Source organism: Stylophora pistillata, chromosome 8 (genome assembly GCF_964205215.1).
Source record: "Stylophora pistillata chromosome 8, jaStyPist1.2, whole genome shotgun sequence".
In the NCBI taxonomy this organism is placed as follows: Eukaryota; Metazoa; Cnidaria; class Anthozoa; order Scleractinia; family Pocilloporidae; genus Stylophora; species Stylophora pistillata.
In genome coordinates this window covers 27,400,776-27,424,063 of record NC_142526.1, presented here as the reverse complement: position 1 = coordinate 27,424,063, position 23,288 = coordinate 27,400,776, and the positions used below count along the sequence as shown (strand labels likewise).

The 23,288-nt window shown below is 40.7% G+C and overlaps 1 protein-coding gene across 4 annotated transcripts in view; it reads right to left on the bottom strand.

The window, feature by feature from the left end:
* Positions 1–23,288, bottom strand: part of LOC111324186 (dynein axonemal heavy chain 8) — a 75,080-nt gene that overhangs the window by 1,266 nt on the left and 50,526 nt on the right. For all 4 annotated transcript variants that reach the window (XM_088731870.1, XM_088731872.1, XM_088731871.1 and 1 more), the window contains exons 66-93: positions 22,634–22,943; positions 22,170–22,430; positions 20,709–20,926; positions 20,156–20,331; positions 19,071–19,199; positions 15,230–15,338; positions 14,453–14,632; positions 13,785–13,940; positions 13,237–13,274; positions 12,646–12,817; positions 12,076–12,221; positions 11,448–11,633; positions 10,305–10,416; positions 9,542–9,718; positions 9,059–9,195; positions 8,129–8,227; positions 7,086–7,221; positions 6,835–6,921; positions 6,212–6,397; positions 5,334–5,531; positions 5,123–5,236; positions 3,167–3,278; positions 2,920–3,050; positions 1,732–2,025; positions 1,242–1,358; positions 406–615; positions 247–321; positions 73–159 (exon numbers count right to left, since the gene is read on the bottom strand). In XM_088731870.1, coding sequence (XP_088587996.1) covers positions 73–159; positions 247–321; positions 406–615; positions 1,242–1,358; positions 1,732–2,025; positions 2,920–3,050; positions 3,167–3,278; positions 5,123–5,236; positions 5,334–5,531; positions 6,212–6,397; positions 6,835–6,921; positions 7,086–7,221; positions 8,129–8,227; positions 9,059–9,195; positions 9,542–9,718; positions 10,305–10,416; positions 11,448–11,633; positions 12,076–12,221; positions 12,646–12,817; positions 13,237–13,274; positions 13,785–13,940; positions 14,453–14,632; positions 15,230–15,338; positions 19,071–19,199; positions 20,156–20,331; positions 20,709–20,926; positions 22,170–22,430; positions 22,634–22,943 — 4,353 coding nt within the window. The remainder of the gene's footprint in view (positions 1–72; positions 160–246; positions 322–405; positions 616–1,241; positions 1,359–1,731; positions 2,026–2,919; positions 3,051–3,166; positions 3,279–5,122; positions 5,237–5,333; positions 5,532–6,211; positions 6,398–6,834; positions 6,922–7,085; positions 7,222–8,128; positions 8,228–9,058; positions 9,196–9,541; positions 9,719–10,304; positions 10,417–11,447; positions 11,634–12,075; positions 12,222–12,645; positions 12,818–13,236; positions 13,275–13,784; positions 13,941–14,452; positions 14,633–15,229; positions 15,339–19,070; positions 19,200–20,155; positions 20,332–20,708; positions 20,927–22,169; positions 22,431–22,633; positions 22,944–23,288) is intronic.

Here is a 23,288-nt window from a genome sequence, read left to right as displayed (position 1 = left end):
TCAAAATAAGATTCCAGGTCATCGACTGTACAATTTCTCTCCTCAATAAAAAAAAAAAGAACGCTTGCTCACGTGATCTTTATCTCTTCCCGTGACTTCTGTTTGATACACAAACGGTTCTGTTCCTGAAAGCCTTCCTTCGTAGTTTCTGACAGCCTCCTGAGGAACACCATACGGTGTTAATAAATACGATCATAACGCAGACACAAATTTTTACAAATGAAACGTTTTCTGTTGTAGTGTTACCTGTTTGATGATGGAGAGAAAACGCCGTGGGTTAAAGAAAGCTCCAAGCCAATAGGCCGGTACTCTTTCACGACCCTAACAAACGAAGAGCAAGTATTTCAGCCGATTCAGTTCAAGAAATATCAGAACATCAAACCGCCTTTCGCATTGATTATTTACCTGCACAATGATTCGGTCAATATGTGAAAACCGGTTTCCAAGGTCGGTAAACCAGGCGGCCAAACTCCACGTGGGGGGAGGGGAGGAATCTCCTCCCAGCTGACTCCATTTGCTGGGAATTCTCATGTGGTAAAGGTCATCAGCAGAGTCCAGTAGCTCCTCGCTGATACGGTCACCACACAGACTCTCTTCTGTTACCGCCTTGATTGACTACAACAAACAGATCAGTACATCAGCAGCAAAAAAAAAAATATCACACGAAAGAATTCAGAGCATGCAAGTTCTCAACAGTACAACTTGAAACGAAAAATGATCCTCTTTTATTTTGCAACGGTTCAGATTTTAGTGTGGCAGAAAACTATTGCTTCTAGTGGCTCTCCGAGTTGATTGAACATTTACGAGAGTGGCAAGGAAAATTATTTGCAAAGTTATCATCACTTTACTCGTGCCACCTTCTGCTTCTCAATTGTTATTGTATCCCGATAACATTTAAGGGAGAAAAAGTAGCAACAGATCTTTGGCTTCGTTACGATCAGGATCTCAAATTCCAGGTTTCCTGAAGTGTAAGCCATATTCAAACTGGGAAGATTTCCCTTGACAAGTTTTCCTGGAGGTGAATATGGGTGATGTCAAGAAAAATGGTCAAAGGATTAGGGGGAAATTCTACTCAAAAAAGTTTTCTCGGATAGATTAGAGGGCGAATAATTTTTCATTGAGATTTGCACTTGTTCAGAAATTTAACTAATATGCCAGATTCCAACTGGAATGCAACCAAAAAAAAAAGAACTTACAATTTCATAGTAGCATGGAAAAAGGGAATAAAACCAGTCATTTACCAATAAAGTTTCGCGAACACACGCCAATAGTCTATGCATACATTCCATCTCAGCTATGACAAAGAGATTAAAGGAATTTGGTCCTCCTGTCTTCTTCATCCGCTCGTATACACTCTCCTGTTAAGTACAAATAAAACAAAATTCTTGCAATATAATTTTTCACGAAACCTCTGCGGAACACGTCTCGAGAGAAGAAAGGGGGCGACTTCGTCTATACTGTTGAAGGCGTACAAGTTTGTCAAACTACTGAGAAAAAGCTTTCTGTCGCTGGCTTACGTCCTCTCAAAAAATACTAAGCTAAGGTGCCTGTGGTTTTTCTTTTATTAGACAGCAGCTTTAAATTATTGTGTCCTTCGTCAGACAAGATAATGCTGATTTTGGTAGGAGAGAGGCTTACTTGATTTGATATGAAAAAAAAAAGAGTTTGATGGGAACAACAACAAAAGAAAACGGGAGAGAAAAACTGAAACTTCAAAAGAATACAACTGACCTTCGACCAAACTTTTGGAATCTTCGTCAGCATTGTCGTGCAGACTTCGTTTAAATCGACTTCCTTCCGATTACGGAAAGAGACTAGACTGGCACTAGCGAACACCCCTGCCCCAACAATACTGATTGACCCTGCTCCAGTGGTGTGCACAGCCGAACTCTGCTGAATAACACCGGAGGATGGTACCAGCGTGGATGGCTCCACAACAGCGTGCGTCAGCGTGTCGGAAGACGCCATACGATCCAGTAGGTAATTTAAACGCGTGAACACATACTGTTCGTCTCCCAGCTGAGTCTGTAAATACAAATCAATCAAATTTGTTACAATGTTTCAATGTTTCTGTGACTCGAACTATGACAGCTACGTGCAAATTAGAACATAATTCCTGAAATTTTCGAGGGAGTGTCGAATATATTCCCATTGAATCGTCTACTTTCTCGGCCATTCCTGCTCTGTCTTAGTGACTCTTTCTTTAGCGTTTTCTATCTCATAGGGCTAATATACTGTTGTTTCATTTGAACTGAAGGTATTTTTGCACGACGTGGAAAAGAATTAAGCACTACAGCGTTTACACACTATTTCCGCGTTTTAGTTTCTTTCCGCTACAGAATAGATTTGGGGAACAGAATTTACACGAATGCGATCTTGACTCTTCTTTTGATTCAGGATTATCTAAGTTCTGCTATAGTGTGAATCTACCTATAAAATAACCATCTTCATCGAGGCCAAAAGAAGAAGGCAAACACGTATCTTTTTTGAATGTTCAATTTGAACTAGTATTTCTGGGATTGTAAAGTTTAGATACATGCAAAAAATGATAAAACCAGTGTAACCGGAATGACAGTGCTGGTGGAATTTGCACAGAATTGCCCCTTAACCATGAAGTTTCTACACCAAACCGTCAATAATCCTTCACACCCTAACATCAGTATGCATATTCTCCATACTGTTCTCTATACATTTCCTAAGCTGCTGACAAGGAGAATTTGTTTAACAATCAAGAGCTTCTTAGTTGGTGATCATTTCCTTTATTCTCGTGACCTTGATGTGTGATTCAGGGAGGATATGAGGAGATATTAGATGTTATCTCTCTCTCAATTGTCGAAGGGTTAAAAGTAGTCTTTACAACACATCATCTTAGTAAAACCATCATGTTTTACACACTGTTTAATAGTCAGTTTATCTGACCTCAGGAGAGGGGTGTAGACCGCATGCTTCAGGAACTTCGAGGCCTTCACCAGCAAGCCCTTCAAGCGCTGACCAAACGCTGTTTAATTTCACGTTGCTACTGAATAAAGCTGATGGCAGTTTGTACTTGACTTTGAGAAAAGAACACAAGACATTATACATTGAATAATAAGATTAAAAGCCTAGAGAAGGCCATTGCCGAACATGCGGATTAAAAGAAAAATCAAACAAAAACACAAACACGTACTCTTTGAAGCTTCAAATTCCCGTTTGACTGCAGCTGGACTGATCCAGTAATCGATCATGGCACTCAAGCCTTGTCGGTCAAATTCATCGCTCATGTTTCTGCCATATACAACCTATATTTTACCACAAAACAGGTAATTAGAGTTAGTAATAAGGAGCAAAGATAAAAACAGTTATCAACAAAAAACAAGATTTCATAATTGTCATCATCATCAACGACAACAACAAAAACCATAACCACAACAAACAACAACAACAGCAGTTTTCTTTCACTGCTTCTGAAAGTTACTATAATTTTCATAGCCACGCAACCTTCGCATTCGAATTTCACCGGAAATTATGGAAATGTATGTCCACTGTAAATGGATTCCCTAATCACAAAATAGTTCACTGAAATTGATGCAGATGAACTAATTTTCTAGTCGGTGCTATTACAGCTCACAGTTTGCGCCACTTACGAAATCTACCTCCAGTATGAAAGATTCCAAGGTCTCGCAACAGGAAACAGTCCTGTTGGTCAAAAAGCTGTTAACTGGTGTAAAAGCTCACTTGTAAGCTATAGTACAATCCTCGATCGAGGATACAATACCAAATTTCGGCTCCACTACGCAGTACAACATGAATAGAAAAACCATTAGGTTTATTTAGGCTGTTTCGGCCGAGCACCGCACATATAACAACACGTTATACAACAACCTCTATTACATTCAAACATGTAGTGGAAAATTAGAACAAAGCTGAGCGACAGTTTACACAGAATACTGTCAGAACAAAGGCCAGAAAAAACCTGCCGGAAAAACCCCTATAGGGAAAAAGACTCGGCAGGAAATCTGGGTAGGATCCATGGTTCATGCTCTGAAAAGCCCATTCTACGAAGGCTACACGGCTGGAAGGTCTTTGCCCTTATTTACTAAACATGTATTCCAACAAAGCACGGAAAAGTCTAAATATTTTTGGAAACGCAAACAAGCGAAGAAGCCCCTGCGAAACTCGAACTGTCACTAGTAAATCAAATAAATATATAAATAAATAAATAAAAAATAACGTGAACAAGACGAAGTGTCGGCCTAGAATGCTTTCCCACGTGATAAGCATCCCTTTTATAGCACTCCATTCTACTCATGCTGCACTTCAACTGGCCCAGTAACCACTGCTCCCGTGCCGTAGTTTATTTCATTTCCGGCTAATTCATATCCACTCAAACGCCGGAAATTCTATTTACGTTTAGGTTAAGCTTAATGATTACATACATACATACATACATTTTATTGTGTTTTGAGATAAAAGTGCAGTAACATGCCCGCGGGTAGCTAAACTAATCTAGGCGGGTGATGTTTACAGGAAATAGATACAACTAAATACAGCTAAAAGTAACAGGAGAACTAAAAAAGCTAGTATTGACAACAATGACTAGAGACTACTGATAAACTAATGATATTACTAATATTAAATGACAACAGTCTTGACGGGAAATTACTGATACATGAAACGATATAATTGAATACATATCAACTGATCAATCAAGAGGAAGATAAATTCAACCTTTTTGAACGATTTCTGGAAGATTAATATAACAATCTTCTGAAACTATGATCTCAAAAAGTGTTTATTTTATTTTCCTCTTGAAGGCATTTTTTGAAAGTTTCCTAAAAGATACAGGCATTTCATTCCATGATTTCGCCCACACAAATAATATCTATCGATTGTATGAAAGTAATCCTCGCAGTAATGAACCCTACATATGTAGTAGTGGAAATAAGGCCTGAAAAAAAGTTTTCCAGGCCTTATTTCCACTACATAAGTAGGGTTCATAACTACGAGGATCGGTTTCCTACATTTCATGAAACCGCAGTAAACATGTATGATTTTCATATATTCAAATTCAATATCCATCAATTTTTTCAGGTCGCAGGGGAAAAGGAAAAGGAGGCAGGGAAGAGGGGGGAAGGGCACGTACCTCTGCTAACATGTACCGTAATCCATTCCACTGGATACTCCTGGTTGATCCAGCGCCTAGCCCCGCCATATCGGCATTGTCTTGAAACTCGCGTGCGGCCAGCTCCAATCCTTGCTGCAGGAAAATATCATTTAAGTCAAAATTTTAAATCTACCACTGTTACAAACCAAAACCAACGATCGCGACGACTGGAATGATCCGAGATACTTACCCAAAGTTCCGCAGTCCCTATGTTCCTGAGGTCCACGGGCTTGTTCCAGCCAGTCAAGCCAAACCGTGTTCGTAACCGGACCAAACTGTGTAACATACACATATTATGAAGCAGAGCGGGCCACTCCGGACGCATGCTCACTCGCATCAATTCGCTATCAACCCACTGAAGGGACCGCTGTAAGCTGTCTTTTGTGCTCTGCCAAAGATAATTAACAATGGGAATTTGTATTCGATATCATATCTGGTATATGAAAAGAGTCTTGGGTGTTTTTTTTGTTTTTTTTTTTTTGACTGTCAAAATTATAGTTAAACAAGTAAGTTCGTTACCATACCAACTTCCTAACTCTGCTTTAACTAATTATCAGGACTCACAAGACAGACGAACAATGTCAGAGAGGATTGCATTTGAATAAAATAAATCCCTGAAATAATCGTTTTTTAGGGCAGATAGAGCAGTTTTCAATTGAGCGTCCAGTGTAGTCCATGATTACTGTGGTTTCACTTTACTTCGTGATTGGTCCCGGAAACTTGCGTCATTTTCTCAAACATCCAAACCTTCAACCAATCGTGACTCGGTCACTGGAGTTCTCCCGATTTTTCCCGAATTTGAGTTCAATGGTTCCTTCTGATAGTTTTCTATTTTACAACTGGCTGATGTGAATACTTTGGTTTTGGTATTATGAAATTCGATGGAAACACTAAGAAGATAAGAATAAACTACAAAAAAAAAAAAAAAAAACCAGAATAACTGAGGAGGGCAAAGATTAATACGGATAAAAAAATGACAGTATTGAAGACTTAGGCTAAATTTTTCAAGATGGAAAAACTGCTACCTGTCGTCTTTAACCCTCTTTAACGTAATATCTGAGGCGATACCTTTGGTGAGTCAGCTACAACCTTTACAGCAGACTGCAACAGAGAGGAAGGTATGTCTGGGTGTGGCTGGACGGACACCCACAGTCTAAACTCACTGTCCACTGCCTTGGTCTCTTGCATGAACGAGTCAAGTGCTGCCAGGAGACGGGGTGAATTGTGCGCGTTATGAAGAAGAACCCAGTGACCCTGGATAAAGAGAACAAATTAAAATTGGATTTTATTCCCAAAAGAGTGAAAACGTAAGAAAGTAAAGTACTGAAGAAAACAAGTATCACTCTCCTAATCTTTTGACCCATAAGAGTAACTAGCACCTAATTTCTCCAAACAATATCACCCCTGAATCACCCAATCATACAACTAGAAACTTCACCTAAAAATATTTTGTTGCTCTTCAAACCTCCCAGGCACTCGTTAGAGTCTTAAACCTAAAGAAGACGTGACGATTCGAAATTCTTACGCAAGTTGAGGGAAGGTTACTGCATGTGGTTTGCAAGAGCAAATTCTCATCGAGCATGCACACTAAATATCAATACATCACTGTAAGAACTTGCGCAAAAGGGATGAGGCACCTCTACCTTACTCTGAGGCAAATGTTAACAAGTTTCACTGTTAGTTTTACCCACCTGTACTATGGCCTTGTGTATCGTCTTTCTTGCAGCACGTTCTTCGCCAATTCCAACATTTGCTAGAGCAAGAACATGCAATTCCACCTGCCGAGAAACATAAATTGAAAGCGAGAAATCCCTAGTCTCACCGTTATTATCAATGAGACCCGACCATTCTAGTATTAACAAAGGAAATTTGAAAAACAAACAAACAAGCAAACAAAGAAATCGTTAGATTTTAAACACCAACTATTAAACGCCTTGCAAACCTGTTTTCTTTGGGCTCCTTCAATAACTAACTTTTCCACCATATTGGCTTCTTGGGTATACAGCAGCACAATGGGTGTGCGACTCTCGCTCTGACGATACGCAAACGGTAAGTCCAGCGGGATTTCTGTGGTGTACCTGTCGGGAATACGGCATTAAAAAAACGATAGACACACCTCTTCCACCTTCTTAGCACTGTCAAAAATCGTCAACAAGTTCAACAAATCATTATGCATGAATCAGTTCAGATGTGCAAATTCATGGTCAAGGCAATAAGCTCATGTCCCTTATGAAACTACGATTCAAACTTCAAGATTTTAGGAGCTGAACGAGAAATAAACACCAGTCGAATACTTTATTGACCGAGGCTCGACAACGAATCAGTGTTCAGAAAATAGGCCCCTTTGCGTCCCGAAAGAGACTATGGGCCGGTTATTTCCACGAGGTCTACTCAAACCGCGGTTTTACGCAAGCAACGGGCCCAACGTATTCTCTATAGGAGGGTTGTTTTCATTAAATAAATGTCCTTCTACTTCTAACTTTCGGCTCTTTTGACACAGTTCACAAAAATGAATGTTCAGATATAAGATTCAGCTAAATTCAAGATAGTTTAGAATACAGTTTTGCTAAACAACGGCCAAACTTTGTTTAAATAACCGGCCTTAAAAGTTCCCTCTGAGGAGGATCGAAGACCGGAGGTTGCCAAAATGATAGGAAACGAGCCAAGATGAGACGTTGTGACCATGTGACCATGTGACCACGACTGAAACGCAAGATTCAATCATTCAAGTATTCCCTCTACGGTTTGAGCGCTTCGATACTTTCTCAGGAAACTCAATCCAAACCAGTGAAGCGAAAAGTAGCTTAACACGTGAGGGGAAGGGAAGTCCTCGTGATGCTTTTCAGTTTTTTTCTTACCGAAGCGGCTTTCACAATCTCTTGTAAAATTAAATTTTTAATTATGAAAAAAAAAAAAAATTGTCTATTAGAGCACATAGAGACGAAATGTGAGGAAACTTGAAACTTTAGTAGGTTGGACACTTACTTCTTTCCCAACACCGACGTAATAAAACACGTCGCAGCTGGCATCAAACGATCTCCACGCAGGGAACGGATCACCATCAACCTCTGAATCAGCGTGAACCTGAAAACCGTAAAGAAATACTTGAAACAATCACGTGCAGACGTCCAAGAAAAAAAAAAAAAAAAAAAAACAGAAACAGAATATAAAATGAAAGACACAAGTAGGGGAAAAAAAAAAACAACAACAACAACAAACAAAAAAAACAAGCAAATCGAAAAACATATAAAACGAAACAAAAAAAAAAACAAAAACGAAAACAAAACAAAATCAAAACCAAACAGAAAAAGATAAAGGGTGTAAGTTTCAAAAGAAATCTGCGTTTGAGGGGGGTATAACAAGATAGTTTGCTGTTATCAGTTGAGTTGATAATGTAAACTGGCCACAGTTAAGAGTTTTTAAAGCATTCATTTACTCTGACGAAGGGCTATCGCTCGAAACATCAACTTTAGAAAATCTTTACGATGGCCAAGTTACATTATCAACTCACTTAACATTATGAACTCTACCACGATGAACAACAACCTATTTCATAACATTATCGACTCAATTAATAAAAGTAAATTATCAAACAGACAAACAAACAAACACAGACAGAAAAAAGGCAAATATGACAGTGACATCAAAGAAAAGAAGATGTTTGAAGCTGAAAGTTGTACTGACACCATTTCCAACACAGAGGCAACCATAATCATAGCAGGCCTACAACAGGGTAACATGGCCAGAACTCGCATCATTCAGGCTTCGAAATATATGAGACGCAACCGCAACAAGTTCGCATATTCTTCACAGTGTAAAAACAAATTTGTTTGTTAACTGTTGAAGTGGATGCAATATAAACTTTTGAAACTCGTTTATTAGCGAGCCTGTAATCCTTTAGGGTTACAAACTTACTTATCGTCCAGTCCGTCTGGCAGGGCAACCAGCTCAGGTTTCTCATGTTCCGTAATTTGCCTCCATTGTGTTTCACGCCCATCTTTTGTCATCTTGTCGAAAGCGTCCTGAAACCACTCGAAATGGGTAGCTAAAAGCTGAAAAGGAGGAATATGTTCTAAATCAACAACTCAGTTTATCTTGAAGAAAACAGATGAGGCTGGAAAATAAACCATGAAAAATCACGAGCACAGCATGTGATTGCTGTTGTCTCCGGTATTTTCGTAACCTGAATTTTACCCCAAGGTAGTTCCCCCACCTTACCTCCTCGGCCTTGTTAAGAATGAGATGTTTATTCATTGTTCAAGTAGCCACTTCTGTCATATATTTAAGTCGCTGATAAAATTAAGAGAACGGGAATGCACAGCTCTCTCTTATTTTCACCACTCGCTTTGAGAAAAGGCCTCTTGACCTCAAGAGGCGCTGAAACCGCCAGGCACTCACCTGCAGATAGGAATACTGCTCATCCAATAACCAATCAAAAGGCTTTTTAGAAAGAGTGCGAGAAGCAGTTTCAGACAAGGCACTGGGTTGAAGCGCGGTCTTCACGGCCGCACCGAATGATGGGTGAATCAAGAACTCACGGTCCCCAGGGCCTACACGACCACTTGAGTCTTCAACCTACAAGTGAACACAACGAAGAAGACGTTGATATAAACAGCCAGTTTCTCCTTCAGTCAATAATTATTGAAACTGGCTATCACTGAATTAACCCTATGAGCCTAAAGATATACTTAAGACTGGGCCTCTCTCCTATCCGTCGCTTCGTTTGCTACAAGTCACTGCTACCCTTTTAAACTCCTGGGCGAGGGAGAGATAATGTAATGGTAAAGTTGTTTCACTCAACGCAATGACTCGGGTAGTAATAAGGGAGAACCTTATGATACAGTTTATGAGCTAATGCACCAACCAACAAAGCCCGTCTCATCTCATCTCACGTGGTTTACATTAAATAATAAATCGTCCTTCAACCTCGAAGTAATTTCTTTTCTTTAAGTCTCCTCGCCCTAAAAGGTGTCTCAATCAAAAGATTTTATGATTTTCAACTCGTTACAATTTTTTCATTTTCACATTCAGAGACATCTCTCCACACTAAAATGACCAACACTGTGACAGGCTCTACCACTATCCGGGCAAAAATTGAAGAATTAACGGTGCCACCACCAAGAACTAATAATTAAGCAAGCCTGACTTGACAGAAGTTTACCTCAATGGCACAAAGTAAGGAGAAAAGAGGCCTGTCTCGTTCAAACAGAGCTCGAGCTGCCGTGTAGAACGCACTTTGAGTTAACCTCTCCACCACTGCCTTTACAGCAGTTCTGAAAGAGAAAGAAAAGAGTAAATTCTTAAACAGTCTGTAAAAAATTCTCTTGGAGAATACCATAAGTGGCTTGGAAGTTTTTTGTCAATTCACACGTGCTAGTTTTTTTCCCCCATTTCTAGTAGAAAGGTAGCTTGTGGTCTCGTTCAAGGTCAACGGCCGAGAAAGAAAGAAAGCGGAAAATGGCGGATCTGCGCGAAGGATGAGGACAAAGGACACACAACAAATGCAGCTGCCATTTTTTAACCCTCGCTGGCCTTTTAACTCGTCTCCAAAAATCAAAAACGGAAACCGACTTGAAGAAAAGGATGTGCGATTGACAGTAGCACATACTAAAATGAAGGCAATGATCGTTAATGAAACGTTCTTCTCGGCAAGCCGAAAATACGTCAGACATTCAATCGAGTAAAAACAAAAAGGTTTGAAAATCATTACGGAAACTACTTTCTGTAAGTATGAACCAATTTGAGTAAGTTAAAATTTTTATGGAAAAAATAAAATTCCAGTTTAGAGAATCCCTTCGCCATCTCCTACTTTGTCCTTAGCCCATTAAACCATAAGAGTGACCAGCATCTAATTTCTCCTTACAATATCACCCCTGAGTCATTCATTAAGGTCAAACGAATAAAGGAAAAGATCACCAACTAACGAATCTCGGACCGTAAGCACCTAATGAAATGTATAGAGAAGAGTATGGGGAATATGAAAACTGATGTTAGAGTATAAAGTGTTGGTCATTTGATTCTATCCCATTTACACCCTTGCGCGAAATACAGTAAGCCTTAGCCGCTTCTACACGTGAGTTTGGGCTTCAAGCCATCATAAGTAAGTTCACACGGGTTTACCTTTCGGAGTGTTTTATAGCAGCATCAAAAACCACCAGAAACTGAGCGAGAGAAGTCGAGTATAAAGTGTTGGTCATTTGATTCTATCCCATTTACACCCTTGCGCGAAATACAGTAAGCCTTAGCCGCTTCTACACGTGAGTTTGGGCTTCAAGCCATCATAAGTAAGTTCACACGGGTTTACCTTTCGGAGTGTTTTATAGCAGCATCAAAAACCACCAGAAACTGAGCGAGAGAAGTCTGGTATGCAGTATTGATCTCGGCCATAATCCTAGCGACATCGAACATCACCGCTGCTCGACGAGCAATTGGTCGATATCCCTCACGTGATTGTAGAAGAGAGTTTTCAATGCCTCGAGACCGTGTTTGGCTTCAGACAATAAAAGAAAGGTTGGCTGGTAACATATACAAATTTTAAAACACCGACAGGTTGAGAGGTGTTGGAGAGTCACTTGTTAATATGCGAAAATGAATATTTTCCTAAATTTTTGACACAAAACAATCAGAACAGTTTTATTCTTTGGTGTGGTTTTGTGGTTTCAAGTAACAAGTTTGTAACAAGTTGAAAACACTCAAATGGTGTTTCTTTACAGACTTCAGACGGAACCCTTTCCTCCTCGCCCTAAGGGGTGACTAAAAAATCATTTCTCCTTATGACATCTTTATATTTTCAAGCAAAGAGGTGATTAGAGATGAAAAAAAATCAACTGGAGAATACTATTTAAACAGGAAGACAATTATCAGAGAAAACAAGACGGAACAAGAAGGAGAAATGCCATTTCGATCGCGCGAGTGAAATAAATTATACCAACCCTTCAACGATTTCCTCGTGCTGTTTCTTTATAGAGGCAAGTTTCTTGGTGGCTGCTAAGTTGTGAAGAAGGCGATGTCCACTCCCTAAACATTCTAGCATGTTCTCTTCTGCTTCACGTAAACCTTCCATCAGAGTAACCATTTCCTGTTAAAAAAGGCAACGGCCAAATTGAAAAGGAAAAAAATTACATCAGTGTTATCTTCAACTCCACACAGAAACCTGGTAAATAGCGACTCACGACTAGACCGCTCACCAAAACCTCTCGCGGGCGAAATCCATTCATGAGTTACATTTTGTAATCAGTCACTTCGTGTAACAACGCAGACCTATCATTAGTCTCACAATGCAATCACTTCCACATTAGATCACCACACATCGACCGCATAATGCAGGTCTTCTGCTTCGCGGTTTGGTAATTACCCACCGATATTCACCTCCACTTTGGTGAATATTGTTAATTAGTATCAACTAATCGGGACGGTACAGTGCGGTGCAATCTTATTAGCATAGTCTGACGATTCAGCTCTTTATACAACGCAGTTTGAACTGTTGTCATTGTTCTCCTTACATCCACTACTTGTGTCCTCGTCTCCTGCATCCTTGGTTTTTCAAGTCTAAGGAATCTATCCAAGAACATCTCCTCTAAGCCGTCACGTGACTGACTAAATTCAACTACATTCACATAAGCCGCTATGCTTGATGGGACAGCTTTACTTGAAAACGTCGTAACCAATACCAACCTAATGGGGAGATAAGATGTGATATGTATGGAAATTCCGAAGGCGGACCTAAGTTACCTCTAGGATAAAGACTAATCTGTTTAATAGGCGCGTACTGGATGGAACTAACCAACTAGACAAGTTATTTCATAAAAAAACAAGGCTTTTCTTTCAACAGTTTTCTTCAATGTTAATGAATTATTCAACGGAATTATTGGTACGATGAGTTCCCCTCAAAATTACACCTATAGTCTGGCCAGCCAGTTATGTCCACGACATAATAACAGCAGGGAGAATATTCTTGCTGAACTCTACTGATCACTCAAACAATCACGTCTAAATTTATCGAACGTAAGTTGCAAGCCATAATTACTTGTCAAATCTGCATGGTTAGCAGATCATGTCATTCTATTTGACGCGTAAAATGTTTCATAACTTACCTGAAACCGGGTTGGCACTCAATTTCATGTTCACCAACCTAAAAGAGAATTGTACGAATATCACGATTAATGGGAACAGCATTACGCGAGGGCAGCATTGCCTGAGAGGTCTGAAGTTTCGAACGTCACGTAGGTCACTCCGAGTTTAAATCCCGGTCTTGTCACCAGCTGAAGTTTTTATGGTGATCTCAATTTCTACTTCTTAGTCTTGTCTATGACTTGTTAATCTCTCTCTCTCAAAACAAACTAATAAGTCACCAGCACATAAAACAGCCTTTATGACTCATTCTTCTTTAAACAGGTGCAACGAGGAGTCTTATGGGAATATTTTTCTCCATTGCCACAAACACGCGTCTGTCATTAATGTTGAGATGTATCTTAAAACGACGAAACTATTAGTCGCTAGAAGTACCCGTCTTTATCAGCAACCTAACATCTTTCAAATTACCACAGGATAACGGAATTCTTGTCAGTTGGCTTGTTTCACCCAATTCATCATGCTACAACACAAAATCTTCGATTGCTATCATTCCTTAGTAAGATCTTACCATGAGTTTGAATGGAGTAGTTGATGTAAGAAACCTGTAGCGACTTCGGAGAATGAAGTAGAATCTACTATCATACTCTAACTCATTCACATCGACATCCGTCACCACAAGAGTGGTGCCCTCCATTAAACATGTCTCCAGATGACCACGAAGTTCCTGTCGAAATACACATAGAAAACCGTTATGCGCGATGCTTGTTAAATTACTTCTGTGAATCTGAACCCTTAATCAGGAGCATCAGGGGCTCTGTTGTCTGACTTTGAAATACGTAACAAACAAGAAAGTAAGGAACACAAAGCTATTTTGAATACGTTTCTTAATAATCAAAAACAATTCAAACTAAAAGACAACAAATTAAAAAAAAAAAAAAAAAAGAGGGTAAAGAGAGGGTTTTTCACGTGAGTCGTCAAATTTGATAAAACAACTGAGCCAATAGCAAACTTTTAGAGGCCTCATAATCTTGCAAGAGTTTTGCATAAGAATAATTAACAGATTCAGAAATAGCAACCAAATCTGTTAAGTTTTGTCATATCCAAGCACGATCTCGGAGAAAAACGTATGTACCCCTTCAAAATTTCTTGCACAAAAGAGGCTTCACCCTTTATTTCCACGTGTTATGATAAGTAACATAAAACATTGTTTTTATTATTCCGGTCAAGATTGGTCACCTTGTATTTGACGAGTGTCGATTGCCCTAACATGGTCAATACCCAAGTAATAGCGATTCTCTGGGGATCACACAGCAAAGCCCACGAGTCCGAACACTCCTCCTGAGAGAAGATACACACAGTATCCATGGAAATGGGGTCTGTTGGAAGTTGCATGTTCTCCCATGTCTTCAGAACAATCTGTTGAGTTGTATCACAGAAAATCTTCAATTCACACTTTACTACGGCTTTATCCGCCGTAAAAATCTATATAAGAGAGTTTTAGATCCGCGTTTGTTTCTGAATACGTGTTGCCGCAAACCGCTAAAAGTCACGTGACCAGACTCCAGCGGTCGCGTTCGACGTTTAGGGTTCATGTTTGAACTTTGAGCGAGGTAGTTTCAGGGAGGTTAACTCCTGCAGCGCTTTTCTTCTTTCTGTTTAAAAGTTCTGTAAATACATGTGAGATGAAGTCTTTTCTTTTTAACCAGTCCGTTTGGGACGTTAGAAAACCAAACTTTTAAGCACATTTTGTGTTTGAATCGAAGGACCTCCATTCTTGTGGAATTCAAGATGGCGGCGCATATGTAGATTTTTCTCGGGTGAAAGCCGACGTCGATCTAAAAAGCTGAAAATCTCGAAACGTCTAACTCCTAACTTCAAACTGCTAACCTAAGTTTCACGATTGCGGTTAACACACCAAACGGGGATCTAAAACTCTCTATTAAGTAAATCGAGGCTGTTAAATAAAACACTCCTCGCTACTGATACATTTCATACACAATGAACTAAACAAACCTTTCCCTTAAGGAACTCTGGAAGGGTATGACGATCAAACAGATGATGATACTGGACTTTCAAACCATTATCCCTGCAAACTTGCATAAAAAACTTTCCCATCCGTTTCCTGAGAAGGAAAACAAAACAGTGGGTTATTGATAAATATATTGCACGCAGGTCACTGAGGGTATGAAAAAAATCCATCGAGTTAAATTCATTTGTATCTACTCTCATAACTATCTTCAATTACTCTGGTCACTTTAAACTGTTTACAGCCTAACTAGAGTATGCATATTCTCCATACTGTTCAGTATGCATATTCTCCACACTGTTAAGTATGCATATTCTCCACACTGTTCAGTATGCATATTCTCCACACTGTTCAGTATGCATATTCTCCACACTGTTAAGTATGCATATTCTCCACACTGTTCAGTATGCATATTCTCCACACTGTTCAGTATGCATATTCTCCACACTGTTCAGTATGCATATTCTCCAAACTGTTCAGTATGCATATTCTCCACACTGTTCAGTGTGCATGTTCTCCACACTGTTCAGTGTGCATATTCTCCACACTGTTCAGTATGCATGTTCTCCACACTGTTCAGTGTGCATGTTCTCCACACTGTTCAGTGTGCATGTTCTCCACACTGTTCAGTGTGCATGTTCTCCACACTGTTCAGTGTGCATATTCTCCACACTGTTCAGTGTGCATGTTCTCCACACTGTTCAGTGTGCATGTTCTACACACTGTTCAGTGTGCATGTTCTCCACACTGTTCAGTGTGCATGTTCTACACACTGTTCAGTGTGCATGTTCTCCGCACTGTTCAGTGTGCATGTTCTCCACACTGTTCAGTGTGCATGTTCTCCACACTGTTCAGTGTGCATGTTCTCCACACTGTTCAGTGTGCATGTTCTCCACACTGTTCAGTGTGCATGTTCTCCACACTGTTCAGTGTGCATGTTCTCCACACTGTTCAGTGTGCATGTTCTCCACACTGTTCAGTGTGCATATTCTCCACACTGTTCAGTGTGCATGTTCTCCACACTGTTCAGTGTGCATGTTCTACACACTGTTCAGTGTGCATGTTCTCCACACTGTTCAGTGTGCATGTTCTCCACACTGTTCAGTGTGCATATTCTCCACACTGTTCAGTGTGCATGTTCTCCACACTGTTCAGTGTGCATGTTCTACACACTGTTCAGTGTGCATGTTCTCCACACTGTTCAGTGTGCATGTTCTCCACACTGTTCAGTGTGCATGTTCTCCACACTGTTCAGTGTGCATGTTCTCCACACTGTTCAGTGTGCATGTTCTCCACACTGTTCAGTGTGCATGTTCTCCACACTGTTCAGTGTGCATGTTCTCCACACTGTTCAGTGTGCATGTTCTCCACACTGTTCAGTGTGCATGTTCTCCACACTGTTCAGTGTGCATGTTCTACACACTATTCAGTGTGCATGTTCTCCACACTGTTCAGTGTGCATGTTCTCCACACTGTTCAGTGTCCATGTTCTCCACACTGTTCAGTGTGCATGTTCTACACACTGTTCAGTGTGCATGTTCTACACACTGTTCAGTGTGCATGTTCTCCACACTGTTCAGTGTGCATGTTCTCCACACTGTTCAGTATGCATGTTCTCCACACTGTTCAGTGTGCATGTTCTCCACACTGTTCAGTGTGCATGTTCTACACACTGTTCAGTGTGCATGTTCTCCACACTGTTCAGTGTGCATGTTCTCCACACTGTTCAGTGTGCATGTTCTCCACACTGTTCAGTGTGCATGTTCTCCACACTGTTCAGTGTGCATGTTCTCCACACTGTTCAGTGTGCATGTTCTCCACACTGTTCAGTGTGCATGTTCTCCACACTGTTCAGTGTGCATGTTCTCCACACTGTTCAGTATGCATGTTCTCCACACTGTTCAGTGTGCATGTTCTCCACACTGTTCAGTGTGCATGTTCTACACACTGTTCAGTGTGCATGTTCTCCACACTGTTCAGTGTGCATGTTCTCCACACTGTTCAGTGTGCATGTTCTCCACACTGTTCAGTATGCATGTTCTCCACACTGTTCAGTGTGCATGTTCTCCACACTGTTCAGTGTGCATGTTCTCCACACTGTTCAGTATGCATGTTCTCCACACTGTTCAGTGTGCATGTTCTCCACACTGTTCAGTGTGCATGTTCTCCACACTGTTCAGTGTGCATGTTCTCCACACTGTTCAGTGTGCATGTTCTCCACACTGTTCAGTATGCATGTTCTCCACACTGTTCAGTGTGCATGTTCTCCACACTGTTCAGTATGCATGTTCTCCACACTGTTCAGTGTGCATGTTCTCCACACTGTTCAGTGTGCATGTTCTCCACACTGTTCAGTGTGCATATTCTCCACACTGTTCAGTGTGCATGTTCTCCACACTGTTCAGTATGCATGTTCTCCACACTGTTCAGTATGCATATTCTCCACACTGTTCAGTGTGCATGTTCTCCACACTGTTCAGTGTGCATGTTCTCCACACTGTTCAGTGTGCATATTCTCCACACTGTTCAGTGTGCATGTTCTCCACACTGTTCAGTGTGCATGTTCTACACACTGTTCAGTGTGCATGTTCTCCACACTGTTCAGTGTGCATGTTCTACACACTGTTCAGTGTGCATGTTCTCCGCACTGTTCAGTGTGCATGTTCTCCACACTGTTCAGTGTGCATGTTCTCCACACTGTTCAGTGTGCATGTTCTCCACACTGTTCAGTGTGCATATTCTCCACACTGTTCAGTGTGCATGTTCTCCACACTGTTCAGTGTGCATGTTCTCCACACTGTTCAGTGTGCATGTTCTCCACACTGTTCAGTGTGCATGTTCTCCACACTGTTCAGTGTGCATGTTCTCCACACTGTTCAGTGTGCATGTTCTCCACACTGTTCAGTGTGCATGTTCTCCGCACTGTTCAGTGTGCATGTTCTCCACACTGTTCAGTGTGCATGTTCTCCACACTGTTCAGTGTGCATGTTCTCCACACTGTTCAGTGTGCATGTTCTCCACACTGTTCAGTGTGCATGTTCTCCACACTGTTCAGTGTGCATGTTCTCCACACTGTTCAGTGTGCATATTCTCCACACTGTTCAGTGTGCATATTCTCCATACGGTTCAGTGTGCATATTCTCCATACTGTTCAGTGTGCATATTCTCCATACTGTTCATTGTGCATATTCTCCATACTGTTCTCTATACATTCCTACGGCACTGACAGGGAGAATTTGTTTAAGCAATCAAGAAGTTCTTTAGTTCGTGATCATATCCTCTATTCTTATGAACTTAATGATTGATAAATATAATTAACAATTATTCCACGAGTGCGCGTTGGATATGAGATGATAGATAGCCAACGAGGCGCGTAGCGCCGAGTTGGCTATAATCATCTCATATCCAACAAGCGCGAGTGGAATAATTGTTTTATTAAAAAAAACGCCCCCAAGAGATTAGACAAATCTTCTCGACTTTATTTTGTAAGAAGAAACCGGATGTTACAATGTACAGATATTAGATTATGGTATATTGGCTCATATACCATAATTGCAAAGCCAAAAAAAGTCTTGAATTGCATTATCCAATGATCCAGTTTTTAATAATAATTGTTATATTATTATTACTATTATTATTACCATTCAGGGATGATATTGTAAGGAGAAATTAAATGGTAGTCACTCTCAGGGGTTGGAGGGTTAAAGGAGGCCGAGGGTTGTCGCGCAAATAATTACAATTAGTCTATTTTAAAGTCCACTTCAGTTCAGTAAATCGCCATAGGCGATTCCTCGAGTCTGTGAGCTCAAGATCGACTGATTTCATTACCTCCTGTCGACTCCCATTGCTCCACAGTAAGTTAGAAAAGCTGCTCCAGCGATACAGTTAGACAGCAGAATTTCAGATGAAGTATACTCGTCAACATATGCTTTCCACTCGCGCTCCATGTATTTCAGGCTACGCGAAAAAATCATCAAAAATTTAGATGAGATTGATAATTACAATAATAATAATAATAATAATAATAATAATAATAAACACTAGCAATGAAACAAGAAAAGGATGAAAAGTTATTCTTTTCGTTTTCAGCTGCAAATACAACTTGATCGAATTCTGTTATATCTCGTACTTCTTGTGAATACTCAACAACCTCTACCAGGAATGAATCAATGTATCATTTAGATTCTCAGAGCTCCAGTTGGGTACGAGGAATAATAGTTCTGATTTGGTAATTTCATACAGTATTAGCAAGCTGTTGTTGAACTAGAATACTGACTGATGATGCACTTGTGGTTAAGATTCAGTCCTACGGTCTGAACTCATTTCAGCCAGGATCCACTCTGATTTCCTTGTAACAATTCATCACAATGAGTGGAAATAGATCATAATCAAGTGACAATGCTATCGGATGGTGATTGCAGAACGAAACAACTGCATACCCGAGTCGACCACCCACGAACGACAAAAATAACTCCATTGCCGATATATCCCTCTATGACATTATCATACAAAGAGAGACAGACACAGATAAACAGACAGACAAGCAGACCGGATGATTAACAGACAGATCAGCGGATAGACAAACGGACAGAGAGACAAGCAGACAGACAGATGTACAGACAGATAAGCAGACTGGATGATTGACAGACAGATCAGCGGACAGACAAACGGACAGAGAGACAAGCAGACAGACAGATGTACAGACAGATAAGCAGACCGATATAAAATGACAGAGGGACAGACACAGACAGATACGCAGAGAGACAAACAAAGACAGACCGACAGACAGACAGACAGATAGGTAAAGACATAGAGAGACAGTTAAAAAGACAGAAATGCGCACAGACAAGCCGAGAAAGACATACAGATGGATAGACAGACAGACGGACAAACAGTTCAAGGGACATCTTTACCTATGCAGTAAGTCGGTAGCGGCCTTCAGCCTCTCACTACATGACCTGACATCATTGCCCAGGTCATGTTTCACCACCACTGCTTCATCATACTCTTTCTGCAACTTTGTCACAGTTTCTTGGAGACCTGGCAAATCAGCTTCGGTCAGCTCAACTTCTGGCTCAGGCGCAGTTTCCTTTAAATAACAAAATGAACAATCTATGGCCATGTTGCGATGAAAATTTGCGAAGAAAAAGAAAGGTATTCCGTGGAGCAGTGCTGCTAAATGATTCTTCTCCCAGAAGCAAAAGATAGACTTACGTCCTTATGTCAAGTAGTCGACCTCTACTGCCAATCAAGCCTATAACAATTATCCTGTCAGACCGCCAATATATTGAATTTACCAAGGTGATTTGAACCCAATCCAACGAGATTCCGCCTACGAATTACGAAAGGTCAGAAGCGCTGCATCAGACTGACCACAGAACATTAATTTTACAAGAATTTTACAATTCTGACGGGTTTCCTCTGATGTTACTGTTTGGTGAAATGATTTTCAAAACTTTTTCTAACCTTTTCCTTTTCTGCGTCTTCTGCTTTTTTATCGATCTCGGCTTGTCTCTCGTCCTCTTCGCGTTCCCTCACCAACTCTTCCAAGGTATCGCAAGCCTTCTTGTAAGGATTATACATTCTGGTGTACTCCACTAAAGCAACAGTATACTCTACGAGAACCGCAGCATCCTCTGATGAATATTTGGCTGCTGTGATGGTGATTCCTTGAGGCTTTTTTTCTGTTTGAAAAAAAAAAAAAAAAAAAAAAAAAACAGAAACAAAAACAAAAACAAAAGCAACAAAGTTTGGGACCATTGATGAGTTATCATCAACTACTCATTCATCTGTGATAGGCCGGGATGCTTATGTATCGCTAGTTACCCCCACTCGCTGCAATTCATGTTTCCATCAAAGTTTCCGAGCATTCACTTAAACTTCTTGGTGGAGCGAGGCACTCGAAGAGTGAAGAAATTAGCAAAAGAACAAAGAACATGGAACGAACATGTCTTTCATAAATTATTGCAAGGAAAGGGAACAAGCGGTTATATGTAATATGTGCTCTTAAGAAGTGCGGATTAACTGATAGGCAGCTTATTCTTGTCTATTCTAGCATCATCAGATCTGTTTTAGAGTATGCGAGCCTCGCATGGGCTGGCCTCACACAGTGCTTAAGTGATCACATTGAATCGGTACAAAAGAGGGCACTAAAAATTATCTTTCCGTCTTTGAGTTATGAGAACGCGCTTAAGAAATTAGGCTTAATTTTTCTGCGCCAGAGGAGGGAGGATGCGAGCATAACATTCCTCAAGCGAAGTCACTCTTCTTCCGACCTACTACGAAAGTTAGTGCCGCGTTGTGCATTCACAAGACCATAGCCCTTGGGACAGGAGAAACTGTGTCTGTACCTGCCTCCCCAAGATCTAAGAGATTCGGAAATGTTTGCACCATCAAATACCAGAACCACGTTTAAAATACCGATTTACGATTCGTCTTAATACTCATAATATCTATTATTTACATAGTATTCAATATTTACATTTAATTGATGTCTATAATAGTTATATTTAGGTGTAACGTAGAAGTATTTGTAATTAACGACCCGCCTTGTAATTCAGTGTATGCTGCAAAAAGGTTGAATAAACGATCATTATTATTATTATTATAAAGAACAAAGAACAAAGTGACCCGGCAAGGAACCATATCCGCACTTTTTCATTAATTAGTTCAGCGCGCTGATCATAAAGCTGCCGAGTCCAGGAATGGAGGACTTTCTTTAACTCTCTTTCAGCGAAATCCTCGGTCTAAAAACAGTCTTGGATAGAAAGATTTGTTGACATGTGGTCAAAGGAAATGGTATGTGTTCTGCACTCTGCTTCACCTTTGCCGGCCATTATCTTAACCGTTTATCCATCAAGTTTAGGCCAACCTTATAGGAGAGCCCGTTTGTTGGCTATAGACTCACTAACTCTTTCTAACATTTACCTGGGGTAAACGAGGCTCGACCGGGGGAAGGCTGGTAAGAGCTCGCACTTGCACCTGGAGCAGCAGTGCGCAGGTCACTGTCAGTGACATCTCCGCCGCTGGATGCAGCCAAAAAAGACTGAACACCCTTGAGGATGTCGTCGTGTAGTCCCTCTTTCCTGGAAATGTGATGTAGAGATTCGACAAACTTCTGCGAGTCATTCATTATTTGCTGGATAGCTTTCCATGTTGAGCGGTCAATTTTACCTTCGGCGTTGACTCCTATGATCGAGAAAGAGAAATATCGATGAAAGGAAGAAAAAAAGAAAGGGAAGAAAGAGAGACAGCACAACATCTCTGAGACGTCCACAATATTTTGAGTGTTTCTCCTGGGTAATTTAATGGCAACAAGTTTGAAAAAGATACCATTAAGATAAAAAGCTTAGCAAGTAAGACGCACATTTAGGAATGAAATGATTTCCTACCCAACAGTGCAGCCTGTGGCCCTACTTTCTGCGGTTGTTCCTTGATGCTCCGTTTCTTGTGTGTCGCGGAGCTCGCGCGAGACGCTTCATCTGAGCCAGTCCCAAGAGATGAACTATGATCTCCTCTCCGATCGTGCCTTGTCGGAGGTGGGACGCTGGATCCCGCTCCTCCAATGCCCGGAGCAAACTCTGGTCTACCCAGTAAAACCATTACCATCACCATAACCATGCCGGCCATAGGTGGGGGGCTCTGGAAAGCTCTAAGGCGCTCGCACAAAGATCTGTCAACCTTATGCATCCAGTGCTTAACCTGCATACAACATAGTTGAGGTTAGATCATGCATTGCAAACCCAGCAAGTTATAGGGCTCCTCGCTTATCCCGGTGGTGACTGAGATTATAGCTCTCTCAGAAAATTCCCGGTAGCCATTAACACTCCTAAATGGAGAGATATACTGTGCGAATCTCTCCTCCAGGGATTAACGACAGTCAATCAAAAAGCGACCCAAAACCCTGCAGTGAATTTCTTTGCCCATTTTCACCTCCTTTTTCCTGGAATATGCAATCACAATGGGCAAATTCTAAACAAAATACGTTTGAAATCGCCAAATTTATGTTTTATTTCAAAAATAACTTATTGCCCCCATTGCTTCTCG